The 24,822-nt window shown below is 55.0% G+C and overlaps 9 protein-coding genes across 9 annotated transcripts; 4 read left to right on the top strand and 5 right to left on the bottom strand.

Annotated features, from left to right (window-relative positions):
- Positions 1-431: 431 nt before the first annotated feature.
- MFIFM68171_06233 (uncharacterized protein) lies at positions 432-704 on the top strand (the record flags this gene model as incomplete). The annotated part of the gene is made up of 2 exons (XM_071061653.1): positions 432-569; positions 624-704. 2 exons carry the CDS (start codon positions 432-434, stop codon positions 702-704), a joined length of 219 nt encoding a protein of 72 aa, XP_070917754.1.
- A 711-nt stretch (positions 705-1,415) lies between these two features.
- vip1 lies at positions 1,416-2,485 on the top strand (the record flags this gene model as incomplete). The annotated part of the gene is made up of 2 exons (XM_071061654.1): positions 1,416-1,492; positions 1,684-2,485. The coding sequence occupies 2 exons, from the start codon at positions 1,416-1,418 to the stop codon at positions 2,483-2,485; spliced, it is 879 nt and encodes a 292-aa protein (XP_070917755.1).
- Positions 2,486-3,146: 661 nt separating this feature from the next.
- MFIFM68171_06235 (uncharacterized protein) lies at positions 3,147-4,922 on the bottom strand (the record flags this gene model as incomplete). Its single annotated transcript, XM_071061655.1, has 4 exons — positions 3,147-4,166; positions 4,217-4,443; positions 4,504-4,748; positions 4,807-4,922. The coding sequence occupies 4 exons, from the start codon at positions 4,920-4,922 to the stop codon at positions 3,147-3,149; spliced, it is 1,608 nt and encodes a 535-aa protein (XP_070917756.1).
- Positions 4,923-5,930: 1,008 nt separating this feature from the next.
- MFIFM68171_06236 (uncharacterized protein) lies at positions 5,931-7,115 on the top strand (the record flags this gene model as incomplete). Its single annotated transcript, XM_071061656.1, has 4 exons — positions 5,931-5,983; positions 6,058-6,118; positions 6,188-6,651; positions 6,737-7,115. 4 exons carry the CDS (start codon positions 5,931-5,933, stop codon positions 7,113-7,115), a joined length of 957 nt encoding a protein of 318 aa, XP_070917757.1.
- A 161-nt stretch (positions 7,116-7,276) lies between these two features.
- Positions 7,277-7,875, bottom strand: CDC31 (Calcium-binding component of the spindle pole body (SPB) half-bridge; the record flags this gene model as incomplete). The annotated part of the gene is made up of 2 exons (XM_071061657.1): positions 7,277-7,717; positions 7,780-7,875. The coding sequence occupies 2 exons, from the start codon at positions 7,873-7,875 to the stop codon at positions 7,277-7,279; spliced, it is 537 nt and encodes a 178-aa protein (XP_070917758.1).
- An 803-nt stretch (positions 7,876-8,678) lies between these two features.
- MFIFM68171_06238 (uncharacterized protein) lies at positions 8,679-10,210 on the top strand (the record flags this gene model as incomplete). Its single annotated transcript, XM_071061658.1, has 2 exons — positions 8,679-8,870; positions 8,942-10,210. The coding sequence occupies 2 exons, from the start codon at positions 8,679-8,681 to the stop codon at positions 10,208-10,210; spliced, it is 1,461 nt and encodes a 486-aa protein (XP_070917759.1).
- A 1,961-nt stretch (positions 10,211-12,171) lies between these two features.
- On the bottom strand, positions 12,172-13,663 carry MFIFM68171_06239 (uncharacterized protein; the record flags this gene model as incomplete). The annotated part of the gene is made up of 4 exons (XM_071061659.1): positions 12,172-12,679; positions 12,759-13,129; positions 13,201-13,356; positions 13,493-13,663. 4 exons carry the CDS (start codon positions 13,661-13,663, stop codon positions 12,172-12,174), a joined length of 1,206 nt encoding a protein of 401 aa, XP_070917760.1.
- Positions 13,664-14,523: 860 nt separating this feature from the next.
- On the bottom strand, positions 14,524-16,882 carry MFIFM68171_06240 (uncharacterized protein; the record flags this gene model as incomplete). Its single annotated transcript, XM_071061660.1, has 2 exons — positions 14,524-16,557; positions 16,616-16,882. 2 exons carry the CDS (start codon positions 16,880-16,882, stop codon positions 14,524-14,526), a joined length of 2,301 nt encoding a protein of 766 aa, XP_070917761.1.
- A 1,266-nt stretch (positions 16,883-18,148) lies between these two features.
- On the bottom strand, positions 18,149-22,928 carry SNQ2_2 (ATP-binding cassette transporter snq2; the record flags this gene model as incomplete). Its single annotated transcript, XM_071061661.1, has 5 exons — positions 18,149-18,178; positions 18,246-20,578; positions 20,704-20,760; positions 20,829-20,909; positions 20,996-22,928. 5 exons carry the CDS (start codon positions 22,926-22,928, stop codon positions 18,149-18,151), a joined length of 4,434 nt encoding a protein of 1,477 aa, XP_070917762.1.
- Between the last annotated feature and the right edge of the window lie 1,894 nt (positions 22,929-24,822).

The raw sequence follows: 24,822 nt of genomic DNA on the forward strand, positions 1-24,822 counted from the left end.
ACTTGGGACGGGGTCGAAGGTACTTCTTTTTTATTTTTGCCGAGAAGTCCGCTGCCGGCTCCCGTGCAGGTCCCTGTCGTCCCACCAAGAGAGTGGGGTCGTCGTGCAGGTCAAGGGCGGCGCTGCTGGTGACGGCCCATGATGTAATGTTCGACCATGACGGATGAAGAATTGCAGAAAATGAGGAGCCCTGATGTCAAGCTGCAAACAACTCCTATATAGATGCTTGCCCCGTTCCAAGCCTCGTAAGAGACACTTTACAACCTCAACAACCATATTGCCAACAAGAACTTGACGAATGTGCGTTTACCACAGAACTGTGATCTCAGGTTCTGAGCCATACTCGGATTACTCAATTCGTACTGGAAGTCTGCTAACTCGGTTTCACTGCGATCAGAGAACCAAATTCCCTTAAGAGACTAATTTACATCATGCCTGAAGGACCTGAACGTGGCCAGTCGCCCCCGCCCGAGCGGTCGACGGGCAAGCAGATGCACGACGCTCCAGCGTCGGGGAGGGGCACCGACAATGCCTCACACAAGGAGGACATTAACAAAGAGGCTCTCGAGGTTGGCAGCGCCCGTGTCTCCAGTCAATCGCAAAAGGCTGACATGTGCAAACAGCATCTGACATCGAACCCCAAGGGTCCAATGGAGGACGAGGTTACGAAGAAGTTTGCCAAGACAACCCAGGCGGACGTCTGAGGATATCGTCTGATGGGCTGCATCTTGACTTTGCGTTTGGGTTGGAGGAATCAAAGTATTTCTGACAGGACATACTAGAAGGATGCTTACTCGTGGAGGGCTTCTGATTGAATTTCTGGCGGCCGAGTGGTGTACCTTCGAGAATCTTGCGAAACGCTTGCCATTTAGAGAAGCATCACATAGCTATTATCTTAATTGACTTATTGACGAGGAAACAATTGGAACCCTTGCCGTCAGCCTCGCCCGCATACACGTAGATGGGATTGTAGTTGTGATACCCGCCGCTGTTTAGCCAACTGGTTGAAGGAATGCCACTTTCACATGTCACTGTCGAATGATCACCAAGCCACTTTGAGCAAGCCAAGCAATTACGTAGGTTGTACTGTACAGTCTGCTTAGCCACAATCGACTTCCCCTCTAGGGTATAGGATGACGACATGGTTTGCCCCTCTCTGAAATGCTTGGATACTGGAAGCTCCTCCTGCGCCGACTCCGTACCTTGACGAAGCAAACGGAACGCGCGTCCGAAGACGATTTAAAAAGGCGACAAAGCTCTGGAATTTTTCGCACGGATTTACACCAGAATTCCATCATTTTCTCTAGCCAACCTCCCACACCAGATTCTCTGTCAGCAGCACTTTAGCAAACTACTTAACGCACGAACCCCACACTTAACGACCGGCATTCTGCAGCTGCCGCTAATCTCTCACCATGGCCACCACCGTCTACGTGAAGAATATCGGCGGAAAGACCGAGGACAAGGAAATCAGAGAGTTTTTCAGTTTTTGGTAAGCCCCCCCCCCCCCCCCGGGAACATTCCGCATGCTCCCGTATCTCCCCTACTTCCCGGGCATTCAGGCCTCACTCTTTTTTACCTTTTCCTCTGGTTCCCTTCACGAGAGTGAGCTGCATGGGACCGGTAACTGCTGCTTTGAATCAATTTTGTGTCGGCCGTCCACAGGCTAACCCTCTACATTAGCGGCAAAATCAATGACATCAACATTACCACCGAGGGCGAGACCAGAAATGCCACTGTCACCTTTGAGAAGGAGACAGCCGCCAGGACGGCCCTCCTCCTGAACCACACGAAGCTTGGCGGCAGTGAGATTACAGTCTCCAGCGAGAGCAGCACTACGCCAACTGGCGAAGAGGAAGACCCTTCCAAGGCAGCAGGCGAAGCCGGCACCGCCGAGCGCAGCCCCGCAGAGGGCCTCACGCAGGAGGAGAAGCCGCGCACCCGCATCCTGGCCGAGGTGCTCGCGCACGGCTACCTGGTGGCCGACACGGGACTGCAGAAGGCCATCTCGCTCGACGAGAAGCACGGCGTCTCGACCCGCTTCGTAGCCACGCTCAAGCAGCTTGACGAGAAGACGCACGCGACGGACCACGCGCGCGCCGCCGACGCGAGCTACGGCATCACGCAGCGCGCCAGCTCGCTGCTGACGGGGCTCGGCTCGTACTTTGAGAAGGCGACGCACACGCCGACGGGCAAGCGCATCGTCGACTTCTACACGACTAGCCAGCGCCAGGTGCAAGATATCCACAATGAGGCGCGGCGGCTGGCCGAACTGAAGAAGGAAGAGGGCGGAGGAAGCCTTTACAAGGCGGTGGGGCTGGACAAGGTGTTTGACAGGTTCGGCCAGGGCAAAGCTGCCGAGGGCGGCTCGGAGAAGCCTGCTGCCGAGGTTCCTGGTGCGGCGCCCTCTGATGCCGTGGCTACCGAGTCGGCGCAGAAGCCCACTGCTCCGTCTGGGACGGGCAATCCGGAGACTATCCACTAAGCGACGATGGAGCTGGGGGGTGAGGATGGAGGACGGCGAGCGCGGGGGACGGATTCCGTCTTGGTCGGTTTGCGCCGGCTGTGTTCTCGGTTGCGCTGATTCTTCGATGGGAAAGGACCGCAGAAAGGGCGGGTTCCTTGGCTTTTGCTTTCGGTTCAAACTGCACGATCTTAAGGCAGTTTTCATGTATTGTAGTATCGGAGCGCTTGAATGCATTTTAATCCTACCTCGCTCATGTGGTACAGCCCGCAATCAGCATGTAGCGTGAGCGTTGGCCCATCATTGAGATGCACGACTTGAGCTACTGATAGAGGGCGCGTGTGGTTGGTCGCGCTCATTAATCTGAAATGGAATCATACTCTAGCCAACTACTTGTTGAAACCCACGTTCGTTAACCAGAGGAAAAGCAAAAGACAGTATCTTGCCGAATGAGAGTTGGGGTTCCCATCATAATTCACAGCGGCAGATGCGCTCCGCCGTGCAACTAACTCCGTAGCGTAAACTGGTCTTGGTAGGATTCTTTGCTTCTTTTTTCTTCTTCCGGTTATACTATTAGGAGATATAGTTGATTTGAACGCGCTCATCTAAAAGTACATTAAAACATCCTCTCTACAGGCCCCATCACTTCTCTCTGCCCGCGGAACGCTGTATTCGCGTGGCATCATTCCCATCCCGCATCCCCAAGCGGCGCGCCACCTCTCCTCCTCTCCCTCACCACAACCGGCAGGCCGCCTTCCATGGGCAGCGTCAGGCTCGCCTTGCTCACCCTGTCGCCCACAAACGCCCCCTCCAGCTCAAAGAGCCACGCGACGGTGGGGATGACCTGCGCGGCGATGGCCTCGGCCATCTTGCGACCGAGGCAGGTGCGCGCGCCGCCGTAGAAGACGGGGAACTCGGGCGCGCCGCGCGCCACCAGCCGCCCGTCGCCGTCCAGGAACCGCTCCGGCCGGAACCCGTCCGCGTCCGCCCCCCACGTCCGCCGCGACCGCTGCATCGCCCACAGGCACCACACCAGCACCGAGTGCCGCGGCAGGAAGGTGCCGTCGGGCAGCGTCGTGTCGTCCTGGCACTGCCGGATCTCGAAGGGGATCGGGGGGTAGAGGCGCAGGGTTTCGTAGAAGACGGCCATTGTGTACGGGACCGAGGTCGGGGTGAAGAGGGTTGGGTCCGGGGTGGAGTGGAGGTCTTCTAATTGGTGTTGTTCTTGTTGTTGTTGCTGCTGCTGCTGCTGCTGCTGCTGGGCGAGGAGGTGCTGGACTTCTTGGCGGATTTTGGAGACAATGTCTGGGTGTCGCAGGAGGAGGTAGAATGTCCAGGTCAGCGCCTGGGCTGTGGTGTCCCGGCCGGCGGATAGGTAGGTTAGGGCGGCGTCGGCGACCATTTCCTCGTCGCCGATGGCGTCGAGGAGCGACTGGATTAGGCTGCCTGAGATTTGGTCGAGTTTGTTATCGTCGGTGCCGGATTCGCTCTTCTTGTCCTCGGCGCTTTGTTTGTTCCGGTCCTCGACGGCCCTGGCGACAATGCGCCTGCCAAAGTCCCTGACGACTGCTATTGACCTGCGGAATTCGGACCCGGTGAAGAGTTCCGTGATGGGCCATAAGGGGTTCTGGAAGCGTTCGGCGGTGGCGCCGGAGGCAAAGTCGAATGACTTGGAGAACTCATCGTCGGCGTGCATTTCCATCTGTCCATTGTCAATAAAGCGAAGGCTTTGCTAGGTGGGGCAAAACTTGCGTTGTAGGCCATCTTGCCCATCAGCTTTGTGGTGATCTCGTGGAACACATGCTGCAGGTCAATGGGGCCTCGGTTGATGCTCGATTTCAGGTCATTGACGCTCTCATGTAGGTATTGGGGGAGAGCAACCTCGGTGAGCACTCGAAGATTGGCTGTGTTGAGGAAGGCCAGGCCGGCCTTTCGTTGGAGCCTCCAGAAATCCCCATCCGCGTTTATGATGCCATTCCCTGGTGTACGGGTTAGAATGCGCGTAGGGGTATATGGTGCGGTCGCTGGCGCTGGCTCACCGAACAAATCCCACGACCGCTTCTTCACAAATGTGCCCTTGGTGAACAGACCCTCGTGCTTGAAGACGAACTCGAGGTTCCGAGGATCGTGGATGAGCACCCCGGGCGGCAGCGTCGGCACTGTCAGGGCAATTGTCTCGTATCCAAACAGGCGTTGACACTTGTCGAACCAACCAAGCAGCTTCCAGCGAGCCTGCAGGAACTTGATGCCATTGCCCACCAGAGGCAGCGTATCCGGGGGTTTCCTTCGAAGTCGTGTTAGCACCATGGAACGCTTGAGCAAATGCGGATCATGGGTGTTACCTCAAGCGCTCACCGTTGCGCCTGATAGCCTTCCCTGGCGCGAAGACGGCCCGCGCAAGCAGTATGAGGATGACAACAGCGACGATGTAATTCCCTAATCCAACGATGAGACCCATGTCCTAGGAGTGACTGCGGCGTGCTTGTGAACGAAGGCGAAGAGGACGGGCCACCGAGTAGAATTAAATTAATGTGCGACCGTTCCAGAGGCGCTGTGCGAATGGAGGAACCATGCCGTCGGCGTTCAAGATGGTGTCCCTATGTGTGCTAGTGACGTTGACACCAAACGGCTGGCTTGCATCAAGGGGCCGATGTTCTTATGCAAGGAACCTTGTGCGAGCCAATGATTGTTTGGCGTTGTTTTGTGACCTAATCCGGCCGGACACCGGGGCAGATGGAGAATGCTGGAACCATTGGTAAGAATTCAAATGGACAGCATCTGCATATGAGCAATGGCTTCAAATCTTTGGGTGAGCTTTCGCTGGCGGTGGAATGGTCAAGGTAATTGGCACGGGCTCCAAGTTACCTACCTGTAGGTTGTGGTTATCGCCATATTAAATATCCTGCTGATGAGTGATGGATTTCCTGGTTTCAGTCAAAAAGGAAAGTGAACACCCCCATGTTAGCGCGGGCCCGGTCAACGTGCAGATAGTCAACGACGGGATTAATTATACTGTGTTTGTGGCCAAGCTTCTGGCTAGTCACAGATTACAACGCCTAGGAACTCCCCTAACCCTAAGTATTATAACATTTTGTTTGTACTTTCACAAGAGTTAGTGAGATAATACTGTGTAGTGCGTGAATAAACCATCTGGAGCTCCAGCCCCAGCATCCGTGCCCATTCCCCGGTTCACTATCACCCCGGCGTCCTGGCTGCGCCAAACTTGGAAGCCGAGGTGCACTAACGGCGGGATGCTGTCATGGGTGGGAGCCCCTGATCCACTGGACAACGTCATACTCTACCAGCGATCGCGGCTGGCGAAACCAAACATTGCACCGAGCTCCGAGTCACTCGATACGTAACAGCTAAGTTTTATACTGATCAGTGTTATTCAATTGATGCGGTGACGGTTACGCGGTAGCAATTCCCACTTCTTCCCTTTCTTCCCTCACCTCACCGAGCAGCCATGGCGGCTCGTGTTCCGCGGATGCAGGTCTTCGAGATCGCCGACTTCCCTTGGTAAGCTAGAAAAATTTGTCTTGTCGCTGTACAGCTCTGAGTCCAATCTCTTAGTTAGACTAACCACGCCACAGGTTCCCAAACTTCCTACGAGCCTACTTCCAAGCCGCCTTGACCGCCGCTTGGACAACCCACGTATGCCTTCGACATCCCCCCCTCCCACCCACTCCTCACTCGGCTCACCCACCACCTAAATGAATCTAGATCCCCCTCCTCCAGAGCTCCTCCCCAGCCAACCTCGTCGCCCGCCTCCTCACAGGACACCTCGGACGCACCAGGATCCACGACTACGTCTTCATCGACTTTTGCGCCGGCGGTGGGGGCCCGACCCCGTCCATCGAGCGACACCTCAACCAATCCATCGCCCCACAAGGAGAAGGGGAAGGACGAGGAGGAGAAAAGCAGCAGCAACAGCCCGTCCAATTCGTCCTCACCGACCTCCACCCCCACGTCGACCTCTGGTCCCAGGCCGCCGCGCAGAACCCCAACCTGTCATACGTCCGCGAGTCGGTCGATGCGTCCAGTGCGCCGGCCGACCTGACGGGCCGCTACAAGAGGGAAGGGAAGAAGGTGTTCCGGCTGTTCAACCTTGCGTTTCACCATTTCGATGACGGGTTGGCAAGGGGGATCCTGAGGGATACGCTTGACGGCGGGGGAGATGGGTTCGGGTGAGTTCCTCGGTGCGGAGATTGGCAAGTCGAGGTGATAAATCTAGCTGACCGGCGGCTGGGGGCGGGGCGGGGGGGGAAACAGGATTTTTGAGCTGCAGGACCGTGGCATATCGGGCTTCCTGTCATGCTGTCTGTTTGGGATCGGGACGCTGATCATGGCGCCGTATTACGCGCTCCTGTGGGGGGCGCCGATGGCGCTGTTCTTCACGTACGTGGTGCCCATCCTGCCGGCTGTACTGGTGTTCGATGGGTGGATGTCGTGCTTGCGGACGAGGACGCCGGATGAGGTGGAGGCGTTGCTAAGGACCTGCGGGGCCAAGGGAGGGGAGGAGGAGATTGCCAAGTGGGAGGTCAGGAGTGGCAGCGAGGTGTTCATGTGGCCGGTGGGGAGGCTCAATTGGATCATATGCGTGAAAAAGGGAGGGGTTGCCGTGGAGACGCGAGATGTAACAGGTGCTTAGAAGTTTTTCGTCTGCCTTCAATGGCGCTTTATATTGTAGCCTGGAAGTCCCAACCTCCCCGTGTATACTCTGCCGGTCAACAGTTCCTATTATCCCAAACAGTCTCGCAAAACAGACCTCCACGTCCGGGTATCAAAGCCTACCGCCGAGAACACAGAACACTACTTTTTGGACATCATTAACCTCAAAAATTCGTCCTCGTCCACCCCCCCCTTCCCGGACGAATCAAACTCCTCAATCATGGCCACAATGTCGGCATCCGGTATGTTATTGCCTACTTGCTTGCTGACCTTTCTTAGATCCTCCTGGGTGATTAAGCCCTTGCCGTCGACGTCAAACAGGCGGAAAGCGCGCCGCAGTTCCTCTCTCGGGTCGCGCTGCCGGATCAGCGTGCCAGCAATTGCTTGCGTGGTTGGCAGGTTGAACAGGCGGTACACGGGCGGGCAGTCTTGGTCGTGTTGCCAGTTGGAGGGCTTTTGGCCGTGGCGGATTAGCAGGTCGTAGGTTTGCGGTTTGGGCAGCTCGAAGCCGAGCGCCCGGAGGACGAAGCGGAATTCTTCGTACGAGAGGAGGCCGTCTTTGTTGGAGTCGAAGAGGTCGAACTTCGAACGCACTGGCGTTAGGCACTTTGAGATGCGAAACTGCGAACGCAAGGAGAACTCACCGCTTCGCCAATGCGTGTTTTCTGCTCGTCAGAGAGCTTGTTGAAGTCTTCCCGCGCCGGAATCGTGTACTGTATTGTGCGCGCCCCGGATGCCATTGTATCGAGCTCCTTGCCGCGCAACGGGGGGCCTGCGCAAAGGTTCTGGTCGACGCGACGGTCTGGGCGGCCCAATGCGAAATCCAACAGCAAATCAAAATAAGGGGTCGATGCTCGGCACGGTGTTGCAGCACAAGGGTTGTCGGTAGTGAGAAGCGCGGCAAAACCGCCTTGTACAGTACGATACGGGTCTGTGCCTCGTCTATGGGTATTGATTGTCGGTAACTAGTTGCGGCATGGACAGTACAGGCTCTGGACTACCCTCCGCTTCCCAGATTCCAAAATTCATCTACGCGACTGCAAGCCCGAGGCGCGTTGACCCCTGTCCTCTTAACGCAGATGCCCTGCTTCGCGCCGCGCTCTGGCCTGCTCAGGAATGTCCCAGTGTGGAACCCAACGAACAAACACGGCAAAAACAACTCTGTCATCCGGTAGTAATTATGACCGTATCTGACCGTTATTCCGCGGGGTGAGGAAGGGGAGAGGAGAAAGAACACATTGTATAAGTTAGTACAGGAGACGAAAGAAAGAGTACCGAGAAGTACACGGTAGGGAAACGATGGGAACAAAACGGCCCCAAGCCAAGTTAGATAACGGACCCGGCGTAGTGTCTTATGGATCGATCTTTAGATCGCGCGGCCCACAAAATTTTCAACCAGCGGAACCGCGGTTTCTTGTAAGATCAGCCTTAATGAACATCCAAGCTCCAAGACCCGGCACCAACGGCAAATCCGATTTTGTCCCATCTGTAGCAGACGCAAGAGACCACAGTGACTTCCATATGACCGTCTACAGGCGCCGGGATGCCCAAACGCAAACGCAGCGACGACGACACCTCGGTCGAGGCAATCTTCTCCCGTTACCGCAACGACCTACACCAAGCGCTTAAGACGGTTCGAGGCTTCGAACGGCAGCGCCAATCCAAGCGCTTGCGCGACGCAAAAGCTACGCCCGAGAAAAAGGCCCGGATAGAGAATGAGATTGTCGTTCTCAGAGTGGGTCACATGCCCAATTGCTCACCTTCTCCGGGGAGGGGAGGCATTTGGTAACTGACAGCCGTTTCTAGTCCCTCGACCTGCAGCAGACAGCCCATGCGCACCTGTGCTCCTCCCTCGTCCGCCTAAAACCCATCGCCGAGTCGGATAAGCTGCCCGACGAGATTAAAGCGGGAGTGCCGAAGCCCGAGCTGACAGACGAGGAGAAGGCGGCCCTGCACAATGTCACCAGCTCGCTCTACAACCGGCCCGAGGTGAAGAGTGTGGTTGAGAAGGCAATTGAGACGGTGTGCAATGCGATCGGTGTGGCGGTGCCGGAGAAGAAAGGGAGAGTAAGAGGGAAGGACAGGGGCGAGCGCGGCGACAACCCCCGAAGCGAAGGGAAAGGAGCGAAGAAGCATGAAGAGGCCAAGGATGATTTAAGAGGTGGCGAGATCGGCGGGGAAGAAAAGAAGGGAGGTGAAAAGGCCGAGGCCGGTGAAGACCATGGCATTGACGAGGAGGAAGAAGAAAAGGCCATTTCACAACTAGATGCGTTGCTAGGTCTAGGTTCGGACGAAGAAGACGACGACGAAGGAGAAGAGGACGACGTTCTCGTAAAGGGCCGGACGAGGAAATCGACTGCTGCGGCGAAGGACCTTGATCCAATGGAAATCACATCCGAGGAAGAGAGCGGGGATGAGCAGGACGACGATAACGAGCTCGACCCCATGCAAGTGACCGCTGATGAGGGCAGCGATGACGAAGAGGTGTTCGAGGGCTTTAGCGATCTGGACGAAGGTAACCAGGATGACACAGAAAACCAGGTCGTCTCCGATGGCGAGAGCTCGGCATCCTCCACCGCCCGCTCGCCGCCAGCGAAGAAAGCCGCAACTTCGAAGAAGGCGGCCAAAACCAAAACCGGAGACTCCACCTTCCTCCCCACACTCATGGGCGGCTACATCTCAGGCTCGGAATCGGAAGCATCCGACATAGACGTGGCGCCGCCTCGTAAGAATCGCAGAGGGCAGAGGGCAAGACAGGCGATCTGGGAGAAGAAATACAAGGAACAGGCAAAACACCTACAAAAACAAGCCGCCAAGGGCCGAGACGCGGGCTGGGACCTCAAGCGAGGTGCTGTTGATGGTGATTCGAAACCGTGGAAACGCGGGATCCGCAACCCGCTGCTAGACAGGTCGAAGGGCTCGGGGAGCGCGCAGCCTCCTCCGAAGAGAGAACCGCCCAAGAGAACAAGAGATGACAGCGGCCCACTACATCCCAGTTGGGAGGCCAAACGGCTGGCAAGAGAGAGGGAGCGGATGACAGCCCCCTACCAAGGCCGGAAAATCACATTTGACTAGCACAGGCACCGGATGGTTATGTGTGTCGTACCTGTATAATGAATACAAACAAAGAGTTCTTCCATCATGCCCGTCTCAGCTGGCCGGATTGCAGGGCGTCCTCCACGCACTCCTTCCGCCCAAGTCACTTTGCAATCCTGGTTCTTGGCGTCTAGATAATCATTTATAATTGCGCAAAAATATTCAATAGCCACTTTTGGCAACCTCACGCTCAACATCACGCCAACTGTGAACCAGAATGGCCATATCCAAGCGCCGCTGGACCTCCCTCATCACGGCATAGTCCGTGGTTGATTTTGTACTCTTCTCTTGGACAAAATATGCTGTATCAGAGGAAGGGGCCACGGTGCTTTGTTGTGATCTGATGCTATCTCGACTGATACACTGATACGCGAGGAGGCAAGCAGGGCAAGCAGGAGAGAAATTGGTGGCGTGAATTGTGTGTGGAAGAGCGTTGGCTCTGCGCGTGTAAGTAAGGTGGGTTGGCCCCAAGCTGGGAAGTGGAGCAGAGCACACCAATCACAGCGATTCTCCCTCGGAGATTACCTTATCTAATCTGCATATCTTTTCATGACCTGACATGGGCCCATCCTCCGTCCTCAGATACGGCTTGTCCGAGTATGATGGAGATCCAAGCAACTTGTGGACATATAGATCAGAGACTTAGGTTAATTCTAGTTTGAAACGGCAAGTCACCAATCTACAAGGAGGAGCATTAGTAGCATGTTTGTAGCTTGGCGTGTTTCTTCTCACACTATGCGACAAACTGAATAATCGGTAGAGGAAAGAGAAAAAAGGGTCTTTTCCAACACAATACCCTGCGTTGACATAACGCTATGATCTCCTATTTTCTAATATTATATAAGGTAGCATGGCTTCAAAGTCTATTTCCAGGTAGTGAGAGCGTAATTCCAGCAGCCACCGAATTGCCGACTGCTGCGGATCGTTCCCTGGAAACCAAACTGTAGGTTCTGAGCCTTGGGCATTTTCAGTTGTTAAGTTCCGAGCGAGAATGTCTCCAATATCTCGCTAGACATTATAAAAGCAAAGAGGCACGGTTGTAGATTGACAAAACGTATGATTTCCGTATGCCCTCTCGCTAAATCAAGCATCACCGACTGATGTTAAATTAGGACCTAAGTACTCAACCTACCCGTACTACCTTGTGAATACTTGGTAGTTGTTAGTTACATCCCCCATAAACTAGGAACCACATATGATTGCGGTAAGGCGGGTCCATCCCGCTACTGCTTACCTAGTTATTCCATCATCCAATGCAACTTCTGATTATCCCGGGGCGGGACGGTGCATTCAGGCGAGGCTCTCGACCTACGATGTGGGAAGTGGAAAACCATCCTGGGACACTATCGACGTGATTGGGCTCTTCGTTGGAAGATATCAGACAGCATCGTTGTGATGGGGCTTTGTGGGCTCTTACCAGCGCGAAGTCGTTTCCAAATAAACCTGTAGATGCTATCCGGTGCTAAAAACCCGGCAGTCTCCTCCGCCTCTAATCATACACGACCAATTTGAAATGATACTCACCTTCCGCCCTAACATTCAAACTTTATCCACTACTGGTATGTTGTCCCGCAATCTTACGCTGCTTGCAACCGGGGGGTTTGGTTGTACAGGGCTGCGCGACAAACGTTCAATTTTAATTACTCGGCAATTCGCACAGGTGCACAGGTTGGCCTCCTTCCCTTCTTATTCACAAAGTTGGGCGTTGGCCTGGCGAAAAGTTGTGGGATGCCGCTTGGAGCTCGCGACTAATTACTTTCTGCCCTCTACCTTCTACCCTCTACCCTCTAGGACCCATCACATTAAGATAGCGAGAAATGCCAACGTAAAGAACGTGTGTCTCATTCACCTGGAAAAAAAGAGAAAAGAAAAGGAAAAAAAAAGCCGTAACTAATTATCGGCTTGCCTGCCATAGTGCGAAGTGTTCCGAGTTTTCTTTCTCAACTCCTTACAACCGCCCTCGGCGGTTTTGCGAGCCTCTCGCTCAGCTTTATAGCGGAGGTCTCCCGGTCCACGTTCAGCCCAGCCTCTAGGTCCAAATCCCCGCGGCGGGATTCGCTCGGATTAGTCTCGACCTCGGTCGCGGTCTGCGTCGCCCCATCTGTGCACGAGCTCTCCGACAGAGCATTTGGCTCGGCAGAATTCTGGCTCTTGGGTTGTCGTCCGAACCTGAATGCCTTCATGGGCATGGATCCGACAGTCCGTGGCCGGGCACTTGCGGAACCCGAATCCTCCAGCGACTGGTGCTGCGGTGGGAAGAAGCGATCCATCAGAGGCCCGAAGACCTTGGTCAAGATGGGTTTCAGTGTCGGCATGCAGCCGCACACAATGGCCATGTTCATCTCGGCGGACGACCAGTTCGCAATGGCGGTATAGTCCCACGTCACGTCCGCCGTGTAGAGCAGCTGGTTCACCCATATGGCGCGCAAAACCGAAATGAGGCAGACACTGCGCCGTGAGCATGTCAGCACTGCCGCCATTTCTTGTCCTGAAGGGGTTTACTCGTGAGTCACATAGGTAGACTTACAACAGGCCCATGCAAAAGACAAGCAGGATGCCGATCTTTTGGCGTTTAGGAATCGTCATGGTCGACACGACGGGGATCGGGATCACGAAGATCATAAAGTCGGTGATGATGTGCAAGTACGTCAGAGCCCACCAGACGGACCACGGATGGCAGTACCCGGGGATGGAGGGGTCCCACATCCTCTCTATGGGGATGCACATGGTCAGGTACATGCCAAGTGCCCAGACGTTGTAGACAGTAACGATGGCGATGACCACCCATGTCACCTTGCGGATGTATTCGTGCGTCAAGACCCGCAGGTACAGGAGGAGGATGGAGATCTTGGTAAACCAAAGGCTAAGGTTGTAACATAGCGTATGGAAATAGCTGATCTGCTCGTGGTGTCGATGGGTCAGCCATACTGGGACTCTTGGAAACGAGAACATGTGTGGAGCTCGCGTACCCGGTAGTATTCGATGACCTGGGCGCCCGACACCTTCGCCCGATGACGGCCAAGGGCAACCTGGCTCGCTGGAGTCGCGCTGTCAGCATATTCGAACCAGTAGAGGAGGACGCCTCCACAGCGGACGGGAACGGTGGAGACGCTAAAACCATCCGCCTACAATGTATCAAGAATCCTCCAGAGATGATGGCGAAGATCTGGACCCCCCGGGGGCAAACATTCGTTAGCTTTTGTTTGGCAACACACGCTACACAAACACGAACACACACTAGCAGGGACGAACAAAACCCACCAGCGCGATGAGGATGCACCAATCCTCGCTCTTGATGGTGCGGAGGAGCCGACCGCGGACGTAGAAGCGCAGCCCAACGGACACCGTCGCCAGCAAGGTCACGACGACCACACAGGCGACAACGATGCCCGAGAGGTCGCCCTCATCGGGATCGGGCCGTGTCGAAGACATCTGGATTGGATGGCATCTACTCGTGACGGCGGTCCGCTATCAGGTGGCAACGGCTTGGAGGAGCATCAACAAAGGACGGTCGCGAGAGCACAGTTTCAATTTGTCTGGGGGAGGAGGAGCGGGCTTCACCGATATATTTGGGGTCTGGACCGAACCCGAGGGGATGGCACCCGGCAGAGCAGAATGATTCCAAACCCAATACGCTAAGACCGACCAATGCTGGCCAATCATGGTATTTCTTCAAGGGAGATCCTTCACCGGTGCGTCAAGAGAAGCAAGCTTTTGTCCGCACTGACGCCATAAGCTGTTTGGGCCCCTTCGGGGGACTTTGTGCAGGCTGAGTAATGCTACACATACTCCTGTCAAGGCTTTGCGAGCTTCGCGAGCTTCGCGACACGCGCTAGTTAGGCTGCGGCCATAAGTTAGTAAAATGAGGTAACTAATCAACGGCCTGTCGCGGGGCGCATTAAACCTTCCCTGGGCAAGTGGAGGCGCATGGCGGCGATGGCCCCATGGGGCGCAAGAATGTTTTGTGTCACATCCATCGTAATGTCTTTTAAGCCGCCAATCCTCCCCGCTAACGGCCCGGTGGGGCCAGGTTCATAGCCATATCTATCTGATATTTGCCCACCTGCGAAGAGACTGGCATGTCTGGGATGAGTGAAAAAATAGCAATGCTGACCTCCCTCTCCCTTTTTGCTCCCCGACTCTCTCAGACTCGACACCAAAAAAGGGAAAGGTGAAAAGGAAAAAAAAAAAAAAAAAAAAAAAAAAAATACGAATAAGAAACGTGAGATATGAATCAACGAATCAAACGTAAAAAACGCAATGCCAGATCCCGGCCCCATCGAACCACCCGCTCAGCCAATGCACGTACGCTTCGCGCCGGGCGAGGGCACCCTCGAAACGGTGCCGCCGCGGCGCTTCAAGCCGCCCGAGACTCCTCCGCCCGCCGTTCGCTCCGTCGCGCCCTCCGCATCCGTGTCCGAGCCGTCGTCCGAGTCGTCGTCGTCTAAGTCGAGGTTGATTCCGGACAGACTCAGCCATCGTCTGGCGTCGTCGTCGTCGTCACCGTCTTCGTCACTGTCGCTATCGCCGCCCTCGACGTCGCCGTCGTTGTCCGACTCGGAGCCGTCGTCTAGGACCATGTCATGATTGCCGACATCCTCCCTCGCCTCCCACCCCCCCTCCCCGGCCTCGATCGCGTCTCCCGGGGCCGGGGTCACGAACAGCCCGCTGGTGGCTGTGGACTCGCGCCGGGCGTTGGTGTTGGTGTAGGTGTTGGTAGCGCAGGCCTGGGTGTGAGGAGTTGGGGGGGTGTCGTTGTCGTCGTTTCCGTTGTTGCTGTCGTTGTCGTTGTCGTTGTCGCCGTCGCTATCGCTGCCGCTATCGGACGTGTCGGGGGAGGAGTCGTCAAAGTTGGACGGCAGATCGAGGTCCATGCCAGAGGACGGGGCGTCCGAGGCGGCATCGGCGTCGGCGTCATCGCCGGCATCGACATCGGTGTCCGTGTCGGACGCTAAGGCGATGCCGACGGGGTCTACGAAGAGCGGGGACTCGGAGCGGTTGTCCGTCTCCCTTGACGCCGGGTCCGAGTCCGAGTCGAGATGCTCGCTAGCGCCGGACGCGCTGTCGTCGTACAGCCGCGAGTTGCGCGCCACGCTGAGATACGACGCCAGGTCGGCATCGTGGTTGAGCGCCTGGCGCCGGAGGTCGTCATAGGACGAACGCCCGTTGTTGTGGAGATAAAGCGACTTGACCAGCTCCCAGTCGGCGTCGCTGGGCTTCCAGTTTCGGCCTGGTCCGCCATCACGGCGTGGGAAGAGTGATTCAAGGTTCTCCAGCTTGGCGTTCTCAAGTCTTGTGGGGACTTTGGGCAGTGTCGTTGTATTGGTGATATCCTCGGCAAAGGACCAGTCTTGGATGGGCTTACGGACGTTTCGCAGCCCCATAAGAGCCTTGTTGAAATCGTAGAAACGGATCCAATCCATGCCTCGGAGCTGGTAAATGTAATCAATCCCCTGGACACAGCGTAGCGACCGCGATATTCGACAATTTGGCTGACCGGCAGTCTTGGCAGCCATGAACTGCTTCATCATAGGGTTCTCATAGCCACGGCGCACGTAGCCTTTGCCTGTCTCGTTGATATGGACAACTAGCGTCTTGAGTCGGCATGCGTCAGTGAACCAAGTCAAGGGGTATGTGCGTCGTGAGAAGGGAACTTTCTGGCGTTCATCAGGAGGTGCGGTCAGGTACATGTTGCCTGTGAGGAGCAGCTCCATGTGTTGGATTCGAGCAACCCGTGCGCGTCCTGACCCTTGGCAGAAACGCCCCAGCTCTCCCAGGCTGGAAAAGGCCAGCGTATTCAAGCCATAGAAGATGTGAACCCCAAGGAAGCAGAGGCGCTTGTTGACGGCAAGAATGCTGAGGAACTTGCCGGGGTCCACACTATCGTTCGTGATATTGAAGGAGCCGGAACCAAAATAAAAGCGGTTGATCAGGCCGCTTTTGCGTTCGTCCAGTTCCCCCGGGGGAGGGGGCTCGACAAAGGGATCGAGCCTTGAGATGCAGTGAATGAGTTGGCCCTCCTTATACAGGAGCATCTTTAAGATTTTCTCCTGGACCAGCAACGGCAGCTTTTCAAATGGGAAGTGCTTTCCAACATCATCGGCTCGGTCCGGTGCCAGAGTTGCAAGCGTGGTTTCACGGCCTGCATGCTCGGAGGCCGACTGGTTTCGGAGGTCAGCGCGCGGGGCCACCAGCCTAATGTCGGGATGAATCCAGTGGAGCCTGGTGCTCATATTCTCTTCTCTGCAGCACAGCTTGTAAATATTGGCGTAAGCGTTGGGATCAGATGCTCCCTGGAGATAACGCCGGAGGACGTCAGGCCAGGTCTGTGGCACACAAGCCAAGTTAGTCATCGCACAGATCTCTACTTCTGGAGCACTATACTCGTTTTGTATGCTTCCCTCGGCGGCCAAGCGCCTCTTGAAGTCCTTCAATCCGCCTTGCAAGTCCTGCATTCCGTCCCTGGAGCAGTGCGTTCTCCTCTTCTAGCTCTTGGACGCGGTCAATAAGCCGCCTGGTTTCGGACGTTAAGATCCCCGTGCGCCGTATACACTGGCGGTTGTCACAGAGGGCAAAGTTTACGGCTGTCTCAACATCGGGTTCCTGGTTGCCGCCAGCTGCGTCTGTCCCTTCATTGACGTTCATGTTCATGGCGGAGAGTGTTTTTGGTAAATAAAGGCTGTAGTATGGTCAGGCTGACCGCGCGATTGCAAGATTGGGTGGAAAATGAAAACAAATAAGAAGTCAAGTGTATGGAAAGATTTTATGGAAGGAACTTCAGGATCGTGCCTCTGATGTGAGCGGCGAGAGCCCCGAATAGAAGCCCAATATCGTTGCAAATATATCTTTCGGATCTCGTTAGAATGTGAGAATCGAGAATTATGTGCAGGAAGGATAGTAATGACTAATGGGGAGTAAATGCTTTCTGCAACTGTGGCGATCGATGGCTCGCGTGCTCAGAAACTTGGTTTGAGTGAGGAAGGGGAATTGGAATTCAACGAGAAAGGTTCTGGAGTTCTGTGGCTAAATTTTGAGGAAAGAAAGGTCGAATTGATTAGGGGGAAGGAGAGAGATGCGTTGGGAGGAGTTGTATCCCGATGAACAGGACGGTTCGAAAGAAGAAACGATGAGCGTGAAGGAGGAGCGTTGAACGACCCTTGGGAGGTAACGATATTGCACGATGTGGCGGGAGACGGTTTGGAGATTCGATGTTTGAATTTGGATTGCCTGGCAAGGATTGTCTCGAAGGAGAGGGAACCGGAAGCTGTGGGATTGCACAGGAGTGCCCTCGATGGAAGACATGCTACGCAGGATACGGCCATGGAATCATTTTGCTGACTATGAAACAGTTAGGTTGTATCCATCACATTGGGGGGAAAAGAAAAAAGAACGGAGACAAATAAAATAAGAAGGGTGGAAGATAGATAGAGAAAAGAGGATATATAGAGAAAAAAAAAATACTTAAGAAATGGTACGTTATTGAGAAGGAGTAAAGGCATTTATTGCAATCTATACAAATACCTTGCCGACAGCGTCTTCCTTCCTCCAAACGACACATGGATTCTACTGTGCAACTCAGAGGAAGCCCTCTCCTCCCTATTGCCCTCGCACATAGAGGTTCTGTGCACCATTGAATTGCCTTCCTGCCACCCCTCCCCCCGCATGTGTGGTAATATAATACTCCGTTCGACTCGATATTAGGATGGATATCTTCCCCAGACAGGGGCTAACACGGTACTGTACCTCATCCCCCCGCCACGCATGAGGCATGTTTCAGCAAAGGGGATGTACAGTAAAGTAAGGAACACGACGAGAAGAAACGAAAGACAAGCTCTATATGCTCTTTTACCCAATCAACCCGAAAGATTCTGAGGTGATACTCACATCTTTCCGAATCCCAACTCCACGTCTAGCCCATCACCGTTTGTTGTAGTTCAGGAATCGACTCTAAATACCCGCGTTAGCAAATCGGCCGTTATATGGAGACAATGTAAGCATGTGTGCGAGCACTTACCGCGACAAACAAGATGATCAAGTTGCTCCCGATAAACGCCGTGAAAATGCCCAGGTCTCTCCACCTATGGGCAAAACTAAGTCCCAGTGGCCCATAAAACTCATCCCCAACCTTGAACGCGCAGTATTGGCAGTCCTGCGTGGCATTATTGACAATATACCCAGGTCCGCCCAGATCGAAAAAAGGCTGCATGTACTCCCCACAGGTCGTGTTTGCCGGCGCCCTGAACTCGTTCAACTCCTCCGGCGAGCAAACGACGGGTAGCTTGTGCAGCGCCGTGACCACTGTGCCGCTGATGAGACGGGTGAATGGATTAAGCTCATACAGCCAGGTGCGGTAGCCGGCAGGCATCTGTGGCGCTGGGATGGTGACGCCGCAGAAGAGGGAGAAAGTGACAAAAATGAAGGGATCGAACTGGGAGGAGATGAAGAGCGACGGTGTCAAGGCCGAGAGGGCCTGCCCGAGGGTGACTGAGAAAACCTCGGTGATGAGGACCATCAAAAACTGGTATCCGGCACGGGACGGCTCGTCCTGCAGACCAGGAATGTAGTAGAGGGGCAGGAAGAAGAAGACGGCGCAGAGGATGCTGTAGGGCATCTCGGCGACGAGAAGCGAGATGGAAAACACGAAGGAGCTGTACATCTTGGACGATTGCTCGCGGAAAAAGAGGGCCCGCTTGACGTGATACATGACTTCGATCTGGGAGATGATGAGAGCAGGAAGGACCGTCACCTGGAACATGACGAAGACTTTGTACTGGAGAGACTGCCGCGAATTGTCCAGGTTGAGGAAAGATAAACCGGTTACCAGCGCGATGATGAAGTGGTTGAACAGACGGGTGAAGAGGTAGTTGGGCGTGCGCCAGTGGGCAAGATTGGCTCTGTGGACGACAACCTTGACCTGGTGCCAGAAAGGAGAGGCGTACTCCTTCTCGAGTTCGGGCTTTCTCTGCGTACCGGCCGCCTTGCGCGCTTCTTTCATTTGGGAAATAGTGCGCTTCACATCAGCGAATTCCGGACTGTCAGTCCAGATGTCAGCCCAATCGCGGTTGCCAATGCGGGGGGAGCTTCCAGCGCCGATAGCTTCGAGCATGAACTCGGCGACGTTGTCAGAATCACCAGCGGAGGCTCCATGTCTCTTGAGGTAGTCTCTCAGTACGTGAGCGTCCTTGCCGATATCGCCGAAATAAACACAGCGGCCACCCGACTTGAGCAACAACAGCCGGTCAAAGTTCTCAAAGAGGGCGGCGTTTGGCTGGTGAATCGTGCAGAGAATGGCCTGACCCGCTGCCGCAAGCTTTTTCAAGAAGCGGACAATGTTGAAGGCACTTTGGCTGTCGAGACCCGACGTCGGCTCGTCAAGAAAGAGGAGAAGCTCCGGCTTGGCAGCTAGTTCGACACCAATCGTGACACGTTTCCGCTGCTCGACAGTCAAGCCGGCCTCGGGCGAGCCGATCACGGCGTCAGCAAACGTCTCCATTTCCAACAGGGAAATAATCTCCTCGACGTAGCGGTACTTCTCCTCGCGCGGTGTCTCGTACGGCTGGCGTAAATCGGCCGAGAATCGGAGAGCCTCACGGATGGTCTGAGTAGGATCGTGGACGTCGAGTTGCTCAGCATAGGACGTGCCGCGCTGGAATTCCTTGCCTGGCTTCACGCCATCGACCAGGATATCGCCAGAGATAACTCCTATATTTTTCCTGGCGGCAAGGACGTCCAGGAGCGTCGTTTTGCCCGCTCCAGAAGCACCCATCAAGGCCGTGAGTTGGCCAGGCTTGACGTAACCGAAGACGTTGTCGAGGAGACGACGAGTACCGCCGGGGACGGGGACGTCGTAGCAGAGGTTTTCCCATGTCAGGATGCCCTCCGAGGTGATGTGTAAGTCCGAGTCCGACTCCTCGCCCCGAGTCCTGCGCTTTTCCTCCTTCTTCCGGATCAGCTCCTCATTAAGCTTCCTCCGTTCCTCATTCGGCTTCTGGAACACCTTAGCTGTATTGCCACCCATGCCAAAACGGACGAATTCGCCCGCGACCACGTTCATGACTAGGAAGAAGACGATTATAGCCGCAACGATACCCCAGTTGCGCCAGAGAAGGCCCGGACTGTACGAAAACCCTCTGTCGATGTAGGCACTACCCGGTATCTCGAGGGTACCTGGTGTGGATCCCGCGAGGGTGCAAACCTGATGTTGAATATCGTCGTACTCGGGTCCTGCAGGGATAAGAGACTCGGCTGTGCATGTCATTGTGGACCGGGAGAATTCGTTTTCCATCAGCCCCGAAAAGGAGAGCCCGACTACATTTATGTAGTAGAACCATCTTAGCCAAACCTGCTCTGAAGTATTTGTTAGCACGAAGTGTAAAGTCGAGGGCTGGGGAAGACATGTGGGCTGAAGAGGAAGGGTGGGGGGGGGGGGAGCGTCAGGACGAGAGCAGCGATCTGGCCGCTGGTATACTTACGAGACTGATACTGGATAAGATAACCCGCGGTCGTGATCATGAGACTGATGCTAACAGCTAACCAATTATGTCAGTTATGCGCTCCTTCTTCGTCCTCCCCAACGGGGTAGAAGAATTTTACATACTGGCGAATTTGACCGCCGCGTCAAAGTCCACACTCACACACCCGAGGATGCGAAAGAACAGTGTCATGGCCAGATTAGCCGCTAGAGTGTGCGTAGCACATGCGAAGGGTTAGCGCGCCATTGAGCCGTTGGGGGTACGACAACGGTGAAAACTCGATATTACTCACAGAGTAGCAAAAGGTAAAAGGTGAAGAACGCGCCAGCATCGCGAGCCAGGTTGGTCATGAAGTAGACGATGAGCGAGAACACAAGGCATTGACTGGCAGAGAAGATCTGGTCGACAAAGATCTGGGCAATCCAGAGCGCAGATGGCCGGTGAAAAGCGTATGCTCTGTGCTTGTTGACAACAGCGCGGCCGGTCATAGTGCCGGCCAGCTCAGAGAAGGCCTGGAAGACGTTGTGGAGAAGAGCAATGAAGAGCAGGCCTCCCTTGCTGAATGCGCTGGCCGACGTGTGGCCGAGGTTCAAGTACAGCGTTCCAAGCACAATCGCAATGATGATATTTCTTAACCAAGAGAGGATGAGGGCGAGAACATCTTGCTTCTTGAGCAAGAATTGCCGTTTCATCAGAGCCCACACCTGCTGGTGAAAACCTACCGAGTACTCTGATCTCTTTGAGGCACCGCGCCGCTTCTGCTCGCGGACAGCGACGCGGAAGTCGTCATGCTTGCCCCCCTCTTCTACGAGTGTCTTCTTGTATTGCGCCATTTCGTCCTCCAAGTCCTTCGCAAACTTGGACTCCTTGAAAGCGGCTTCCAGAGTGGCCGGGCTGTATGGAGCGTTTTCGACGGAACGGCCCTCCTGGTACTTGCGCTCAAATGCATCGGTGCAGCCGGTAACGTAATCGGGAGTGGTTTGGCGTGGCCTGGGCATGAAGCCGAGTCCTTCGAAGTAGCTCCTCGCCTCGGAAGCCGGGCCAAAGTAAACCTGTTTGCCCTCATCAATGACCAAGACTTTGTCGAACAGCCGATAAATATTTTCGGAGGCTTGGTAGAGCGAGACGAAGGTGCTTGTCTTGTAAAGGTCCGTCTGGACCCGGAGAGACTTGGCAAAGTCAAGAGCAGTCGAAGCGTCGAGACCTCTCGTACTGTTGTCCCAGGACAGTACGCAAGCGTTGGTCACCAGCATCTCGGCGATCGAGACTCGCTTCCTCTCGCCGCCGGAGATACCTCGGACGAAGGAATTGCCGACAATGGTCTTGCGGGTATGCTCGATGTTGAACATCTTTAACAGGGTTGTGATGACTTTCTCCTTGAACTGTCTCTTGGTAATCCCAGCGGGAAGCTTGCCGGGAATCTTGACATCGAGAGCAAATCCGAGGGTCTGCTCGACAGTGAGGGTCGGGTGATGGACATCGTCTTCCTCGTTGTAGACGGCCTCTCCGCGGTATTGCGTGAATTGCTTGGCAGTGAAAGGGCCGTACAGGACCTCACCCTCCACGGCCGTGTAACCGTGTCGTTGATTCGCAATTGTCTTGAGGAAAGTCGTGCAACCAGACCCAGGCTTGCCTAACACGAGGACCATCTCGCCTGGCTTACAGATGCCCTTGAAGTTGTCCAGAAGGGTAGCCTCGGTGCCTTTCTTGCCAAACCCGAGCATTCTTCTAATCGGAGTGAGGACGTTGAAGAAGTCAATAAAGGCATCGGGAAAAGTCTTGACATAGTTCGTCTGGCCACCCAACCCTCTTACGGTTAAATTCTCCCACAGAACGCCGATGTGCTTGGGCCGAATGCCCGCCTCTCTCTCGGCGTCAAGGTTGCCTCGCAGGACAGCTTCTAGGTCGAACTGCTCGTAAGTCTCCTCGGACGCTGGAGACGCAGTCTCCAGCTGGCCTTTCTCGTTGTCCCCTAGGCTGCGGTTGCGGCTAACGTGAGACACGTGAGAAAGCTCCCGGCGCAGCTCCGCAAAGTCGGCCTCGGCCTGCTTGATCGAGATACCGATAGCGCGGGTGGAGCCATTGGGGTTGTTGCGATGAGCCTCTTCCCGAAGATCCTCCGCATTTCGAGTTCCAGACGAGGTGGAGCATCGAGACTGGAACGACGCCGTAGCCTCGCCGGTCGAGGTGTCTTCGGGCCCTCCCTTCTCCGAACCTGCATCCATCACGGCGTGGGCGTGGCGTCCCGATCAAAGTCCGTGGCAGCGTAAGTGGAAAGCTCTGAGTGGGAGTGGGGATAGAGCGAGAGCTGGGCTGCTGTTTCGATTTATCAGTCTCGAGATGTAAGCAAGACCAACGCGAGACAAGAATAAGGAGACGACGGACCTTTTATTTTTATATTTTTATTTTTTTTTCTTTGCCCCCAAAATTAGAGAGTGGTCTAGACGAGGCACTCTTGGGGAAGGGGCAAGGCAAAAAGTCTCTCCAAGAGCTCCACGTGTGATGGGAGGGGTCGGGGGGGGGGGGGGGGGGGGGGGGGGGGGGGGCTTAGGGGGAGAGAAGAGAGAAACACCATGGTTCTGGTGCGGACCCAGCCTACGTATAATAAATTGAGAAAATGGGTCTTTGCAAAAAGAGAAGAAGAAAAAAGAGGCTTGGCGGCCATCCTCAATTCTTACAAATCCAACTCAAGAGATCACTTGCGGTTCGTGAGCCGACCGAACTAACAAGGTTCTCCTGCGATCTCTTGGAGGGCAGGTCTCCACCAAATGGGGCGGGAGGATTCCAGAAGACGTGCTCTTCCAGAATTGCGCCTCCCGGTATCCGTTGGGGCTCGGCATTAAGCACCATTTGCACTTGATAGCGGCCCACCGCGGCTTCGGTGCGCACGGCACAGAGTGTCTCCGCCTGTTGGTCCAGTAGTACCTACGGTAGTGGCACGGAATCACACGCAGGACTGCCCAGTGTGAACCCGCAAGGGCGGATATGTGGGGGCAAGGGCGTTCATTACTTCGGGATGACTCAACAGCCGGCAACGATCCGGCAGTGTGGAGAAGCCTTGGGGCAGCGCGTCTATTGGGCAATTTCTCTCATGTTCCGGGCCCAAGCATGGGGTGGAGAAGCCGGGAAGACGCTGCAAGTCTGGTGGATGCTGCGAGCATCTCGCCGGGCAAGTTGCGAGCTGGTCTCGGCTGCTCGGGTGCCATGGCACTTCATACAGTGTGCTACGCTGTGCAGGCTCCATGGATGGCTTTTCGTAGACAAGCATTTCCGATTAGAAAGTGTTGCTCCCTTCGTATAACGGAAGGACGACGACGAAGATGTTCGTTCGGGTTTAAGATGGAGATTGCAGATCCCACTTGGTGGTGGGGTACAGAAGCCACCGTCTTGGACAGAGAACCGCGCTGTGGCATGGCGGCCTAAGTGAACCTAAACCCCGCCGTCCTAGGGTAACCGGGAAGGCCGCCCACCTGCCGCGAGATGCAACCAATCAGCAGGAACCATTCACCTGCTCACTGCGGGCCAAGCCGCTAGAACCAGGGAGGGAAGCACCGAAAAGTCGGCGAAACGAGACAAAAAGCCGTCGAAGTTTAACAGACATGGACTCGATGGTAGTACAAAGTACATCACTCCGATGGAACAAGAGCAATTTCGCCGAAGAGCCTGCAATGACACCGAGCCCAGGGGCAGTAGCGGGCCGGCGGGTAGCGCGCTTCCCCCTTGTTTACGTACAGTTTTTTTTTTTTTTTTTTTTGTTTATTTATTTAATGTTTGTGCCCTCCATATCGAGTTTCCGCCCTCTCTGGGATATGTTTGACTTTTGGTCACCATCTTATCTTTGGCAAACTCAATTGCAGACACATACTATCCCCCACGCCCCGTGAAAACTCCTGCAGCTCTATCACTGCTTAGGTGTGTCGGATACCCCAAATGCTGCCAAAGCACGGCCAGTACGAAATCCTTCAAAGAGGTCCTGTAGCGAAACGTGATACCCTTGAAGAGTTACCTATGCTTCGTCACATCTTAGCAACTCGTTCTCGACCAGAGAATTAAGACCATCCGGAGGCAAGCGTAACAGGCCGATGAAGGGATACGCTGACTTCCGATAGTGTCTCCGCC

The sequence above is a fragment of the Madurella fahalii genome (assembly GCF_045866475.1).
Source record: "Madurella fahalii IFM 68171 DNA, scaffold_3, whole genome shotgun sequence".
NCBI lineage: Eukaryota > Fungi > Ascomycota > Sordariomycetes > Sordariales > Madurella > Madurella fahalii.